Source organism: Sinocyclocheilus rhinocerous, unplaced genomic scaffold, assembly GCF_001515625.1.
Source record: "Sinocyclocheilus rhinocerous isolate Xijiao unplaced genomic scaffold, SAMN03320098_v1.1 scaffold634, whole genome shotgun sequence".
In the NCBI taxonomy this organism is placed as follows: Eukaryota; Metazoa; Chordata; class Actinopteri; order Cypriniformes; family Cyprinidae; genus Sinocyclocheilus; species Sinocyclocheilus rhinocerous.
In genome coordinates, this window is record NW_015657979.1 from 272821 (window position 1) to 278917 (window position 6097).

At 37.1% G+C, this 6097-nt stretch overlaps 1 protein-coding gene across 1 annotated transcript in view; it reads left to right on the forward strand.

Moving 5' to 3' along the window:
* Positions 1 to 6097, forward strand: part of LOC107721973 (protocadherin-9-like) — an 84542-nt gene that overhangs the window by 9269 nt on the left and 69176 nt on the right. The window contains exon 2 of the mRNA XM_016530207.1: positions 3278 to 3479. Within this exon, the coding sequence (XP_016385693.1) occupies positions 3278 to 3479 (202 nt within the window). The remainder of the gene's footprint in view (positions 1 to 3277; positions 3480 to 6097) is intronic.

Sequence of the window (6097 nt, forward strand, 5' to 3'; positions counted from 1 at the left end):
CTTGGTCACACAAACAATATCAATCTCCTCTGAGAAAAATAGCTGCAGCAGCGAGCTCTCACTCAGAGGGGGAAGAAACCGTAGCGCAGGCTTCCGAGCCTCAAGAGAGAGCGCTGGATCTAGGGAGTGCAGGCGGAGAAAGGGCGAGCCGTCTCCAACCCATCCGCTAGATCCACGTGCGATCCCCGCGATCTGAATCGCTGCCATGCCTCAGCAATAGCGGGACCGAACCGCGCACTCGCAAGCACGGTCACACTCCTCGGAGCGTGCACGGCGGGAGCGGAGCGTTCAGTGGGTAGAAGCACAATCAGCCCCTTATTTCCGAGAGCTGACTGCGCAAGCTCCGCACTCCAGTAAATGTTGCTCATAATAATATAGTCATTATGCTTGTGCGACTGTAAAACAGCTCTGCTCCACAGTAAAGCTGCTCATTATAATATTTGGCATAATATGCTTGTGTAACTGATGCAAAGCTCCCTCGAGAGCTGACTCTGTGTGTTTTGCTCCCAAGCAGACAACACACAAACTGTGTGTATCCCCACCCAAAATGTAGCGCGGGCAGGGACGAACACACAGCCTGAGATGCTGCCCGCTCTCGCTGTATGTTTGTCTACACTCGTATTGGTAAAATAAAGAGTGATAATGGACAGACAACACCAAATAAGACTGACACACACAGAGCGCTTGCTGAATGACAGAAAGCTGACGCCGGTTTCACAGCACATGCATTTATGCTTCCTGGTCGCTACGTCATCCCGCCCGTGACATCTCACCCATCCATTGGACTGATTACACATTCTGATTATACTCTGATTCAGAGCGTGGTCACGCTTGGAGGCGTTCCCATAGCATTTCGACGCAGCTCGAGTTCCTGAAAGGGAACTGCATGTAAGGCCTTCACATTCCTTCATAATTTATTTAAATTTTAACCTAAAATCCTGGTGTTGATTAAAAAAAAATGTTTCAACAAACCATGAACATGACATCTGAGGAATGGTTTTTACCGTAGTTGATATTCTGTGACTACTTTCTGTTGATTTCTCAGTTTTGAAAATGCTTCTGAGGTGGCAGTAACACAAACTATAATGATCCTTCACAGCTTTGCATTCAGCATGCCAACTGTAAGGATTTAGTTTTGTCAATCCATCGATAGCCCTAAAATGAAATGGTAAGCAGTTTGGAGAAGTGTATTTTGTTTTTGGAAACACATGCTCTTTATTAGCACAAGTGTTTTTATTTATTTATTTTTTACATCTATTCCTTTTCTCTGCTTTCTTAGATCACAATGCAGCCTTTATTTGTGTATCATAGTGACAGAAGAGAAGCATTTGAAAAGGGCTGGTTTAAATTCCCTAGAGCTCTTTTGCATGTGGTAATGATTAACTTTTTATTCTTGATTTTGTTTTGCAATGCTTACAAGAAAATATGTTCTGTGTGTATTTTTTTTTTTCATTCCAACTGTATTTTCTTGGAGTTTTAATAGAAGGCATATGGAGCCATTGATACTGATAGCGCATGGATATATCGTAGGTATAATTTTTTCAAGTCAAATATGAATACTCATATAAATGAAATACTCACAGCCATAAAAAACAAACACAATCACATCAGTATCTTAGTATCATGGCTTTTTTTCTTTGCATTGAATTTGGCTTTATGAATTAAATTGCTTTGCCTTTCATTTTGGCTATAATAATGTCACTGGCTGTCCTAGGTATAAATATGAAAAAGCAAATAAACTGGTGTTGGCATATTAGAGTCTAATGTGATATTAGATGAAGAAGAAGATAAAAGTGCCCTGTTTTATAAGGACTCCTGTAAAAACTGTGCTTGCCCATGGCCATCTTACCGCCAGCAATTTAAGAGACTGCAAAAATGTCACCTTACATACCAATCTCAGCCCTGAAGAGACAGAGGTTCTCCTCTTTTGAACAATAAAATCTACATAGTGTTCCTAGATCTGCCTGGTTAAAGCTACTTGATCCACATCCTCCTCCGCCGTCTAAATTGGGCCAGTGGGTCGAAAGCAGTGGAGCCTTGTGAAAAAGAATCACTAGTTTGCATGACTGTGGGCAGTCTCTATCAATCAGAAACACAATGCTTAGAGGGAGAAACTGAGGCTCTGATATTCAGCCACTCTCTCCTGGAGGAGCAGCTGAGTAGAACCGGTGTCTCAAGTAATGACGGGAATCATTTTATTAAAATGGATCAAATGATACTTTGCCGTTCTTGCTGACAGTCATCTCATAACTGAAGTTTATGTTTATATGATTTTGTTTATTCCTTCGAATGATACTTGGCAATATAATACATTTGGCACCAGCTACACAACACTCTAAAAATTTGTTTTTCAGGTAGTAGAAAAAAAATGTGCTTCATGTGCTCAATCAACTGGTTTTATTCACGTTAAAAATAATAATAATAATAATAATTTATCTTTTTATTTAATTTGAAAACCGATTGTTCCTCTCCATGACCATTTTTTTTTACAGTTTTGAATACGCAGTATTTTATATTTATGTGATTTTGCTTACTCCTCCAAATTATATATATATATATACAGTATATGTGCTATTTACCAATATAACAACTTTGGCACCAGCTACACTCTAAAAACCTTTTTTTATTATCATTATTAATTTATTTTTTATGTGCTTCATGTGCTCAATCAACTAGTTTTATTCAAGTACAACGATTCTATGTCTTAAGTTTATTTATTTGTTTGTTTGTTTATTTGCTTACTTGTTTTGAAAACTGCCTGTTCCTCCCCATTTTTATTTTATTTCTTTTATTTCTTCCCCATGCTTTTTTTATTTATTTATTTTTTATTGAACGATTTTGAATCCTCATAATATTTATTTAATCGAATTATATTGAATATTTTAATATGACTATGATTTAATATGAGTCAACCTGACTTTATAAGTTATACGAACAAAAGTCGTTTCTAAGATTCAGGTCAAATAGAAATAGTTGCTAGAAGTACATAGTGAAATATTTGTTCCTGTTCTAGCTTTATTTTTATTTTCATTATGACTCCATTGGTGATACTAGTGATTGAAATAGTACACACTTATGTTTTCACTTTTTATAGTGTTTAAAATAAGACATTTGAAATGTTTTTCATTTTAAAACACATACAGTTGCAGGTCCAGAGCTCCTGATGCGCAGGAACAAATATTCTAAAATGAAGTCTCCTGTTCCTTCCTGAAAGCCTGAAGCCACTGCCTTCTCAGCTTGACTGTTGTGTGTTTGTGTGTCTGTGTGTGTATTTTAGCAGACACAACGCCGCGTGACCTTTCACCTTCCGGACGGCTCTCAGGAGAGCTGCAGTGACAGCGGGCTTGGAGAGCAGGAGCCCAATAGCGGTGCCAGCACCACCCAGCCTCTGCCCTTGGGCTTCCCTCAGGAAGAGTACTATGAACAGACCTCACCGAACAGCCGCACTGAGGGTGACGGCAACTCTGACCCCGAGTCCAGTAAGTACTAACCGCTGTCCTTTACCAGCACATTTTCAGCAGCTGAGCAGGCAAAAGGCAGAGGACACAACTGTGACGGCCTCCATGCCGCCTAGGCTGATAAACTGCTAAGCAATGTTGTTATTTAACGTATACACAGGTTTTTAATTCTTCATCTATGAAAACATTCAGATAAGTGTCTTTGACCATTGCGTCACATCTTTCTCGCACTTTGATATATGCATTACTGTTCAAAAGTTTGGGGTTGGTAAGATTTTTTTTTCCCTTATGCACAATGAGGCTGCATTTATTTGATTGAAAACAAAGTAAAAACGGTAGTATTGTGAAATGTGATTACAATTTAAAATAACTGTTTTCTATTTGAATATATATATTTCCATATGTAATCTATTCATGTGGTGGCAAAGCTGAATTTTCAGCAGACATTACTCTGGTCTTCAGTGTCACATGATCACTTTCTTTCTTTCTTTCTTTCTTTCTTTCTTAATGTTGAAATCAGTTAATACTAGTTCATATTTATCATTTTTGTAAAAAACATGATTTTTTTTTTTTGATGAATAGCACAAAAGAACAATGTTTATTTGAAAATATTTTGTTACATTATAAATTTTAATGTAAAAAAAAAAAAAACTTCCTGACTCCGGACTTTTGAACTAGTGTGCGTGTGGATGGATGGATGGATGGATGGATAGATAGATAGATAGATAGATAGATGGATAGATGGATGGATGGATGGATGGATGGATGGATAGAGATAAACAGCACCTGATTAAACAACAGTATTAATATCCATCCATTTCCTCTATTTTGTTTTTGGAAAACAACAAAAGAAAATGAAAATAAGATAACTTAAAGAATAACTGTAACTAATTTTGAAGATTACTGTTTTGTCAGTAAACATAAAAAATAATAATGCATAGCTACTATGAACCTGAACTCTCCATAATGTTCTTATCTTGCGAATGAATCAGCACTGTGTATTTCCACACAAGTTTTGAGTTTCATGCTTCAAATCAATGGACGTACTCCTGTTCAAATGCTTTCTATTCATTTAGATCTGATCCAAGAAATCTCAGTTTTTTTCCCCTAGAAATATTTTTGATTTGGATTGTTTTTCAGTCTGCGCTGGTGCAGCATCAGAAATGCACACAGTTTATAGGGCACATTGCTGCTAAGTGAACATTATGCTGCCCTCTGCAATAGTGCTTTGCGGAGCAAATAATGCTTGTTTAGGAAGGGTGTTTATTTGCTCAAGTTGTTACTGTTTAATCAGGCGTAAAAGAGCTGGTTAGTATTTACTGCTGGGCTACTCTATATTGCACAGCCATTAGTCTGACCGACTGGTCTTTGTGAATGTAAGCTTAGTAGATCTTCTTCATCCTGCTGCATATAAAGCAGTCATTGTGTTTGATTCTCGCCGTGACCCGGGGAGGTAAAGCCCTTGTATCTCAAACACTGTAGGACGGTCCGGTGCGGCTGGCAGATCCTGTGATCAGCACAGGGTCTCTTCATCTCTTTCTGGCTTACACATCAATAATATGGCTGAATTATCATAAAATTATTCATGTTGTTTATGGCAAAACAATTTTGAGAGAAAAAAAAGCACAGGAGTAAAATAAATTGGCTTGTGTACACCTGCAGATATCCTCTCTGTCTGGTCCATAAATGAGACAATAGCGTCTCTGACTGAAGCACAAATGTCTTTCAGTTCTGCAGTGCAGCAGAGCTATGACACTCACAGTGTTGTGTAAGAATGAATGCATTTCTTCAGCTCTACTCCTGCCAAGCTATTTACATACACATGGTGGCCAGTCTTTGCTCTTAGATTAGCTGTTGTTGAACCAGCCTGCTGTCTCTGATAATGCAGCGTGTTCTCTCAAACTGAGCCGTATCCTTAAGTGTATATGCATTTAAATGTATGTACTGTATGTGTGTGTGTGTACTTTATATATGAGACATTCTTTTTTAATTTTCTGATTATATAATTATTTTTAAATGAGCAGCATTTATCTAGAACAATATGTATATTGGGGCGACAGAATTAAAATTAAGAATTAATTTACATTAAACACTAAGCTAATAAAACTAAACAACAATGCAATGTATGCACGTTAATTAAAAACAATTTAATAAACAGCCCTATTTAACTAAATCTTTATTTCACTGCAAAAAGGAAGATGTGAAATGCCTTGTTCAGTTTGAGTTTCTGGAACAACACTTGAGTGATGATTCAACTAAATCACTGAACTGTTGAACCGGACACTGAAATGTTGAAGATGAACCAGGTGAATCAGAAGAATGTGTGATTTCAAGGGTTAGTTTTCCCAAAAAAATTACAATTCTGTCATCATTTACTCACCCTCATGTCATTCCAAACCTCAAGACTTTTGTTACTGAATGATAATTAGCAGATTTTTCATTTGTGGGTAAACTCTCCCTTTAAGAGAGAGATATTCTAGTAAAACATGTTTGATTATTACCAAACTGTGTGCACAATAAATCGCTTGATTATTACCAAACTGTGTGCACAATAAATGTGACAAAAATAGTATTTTGTCACACCACACCATACTTTTAGCAGTGTGTATATATATATATATATATATATATATATATAT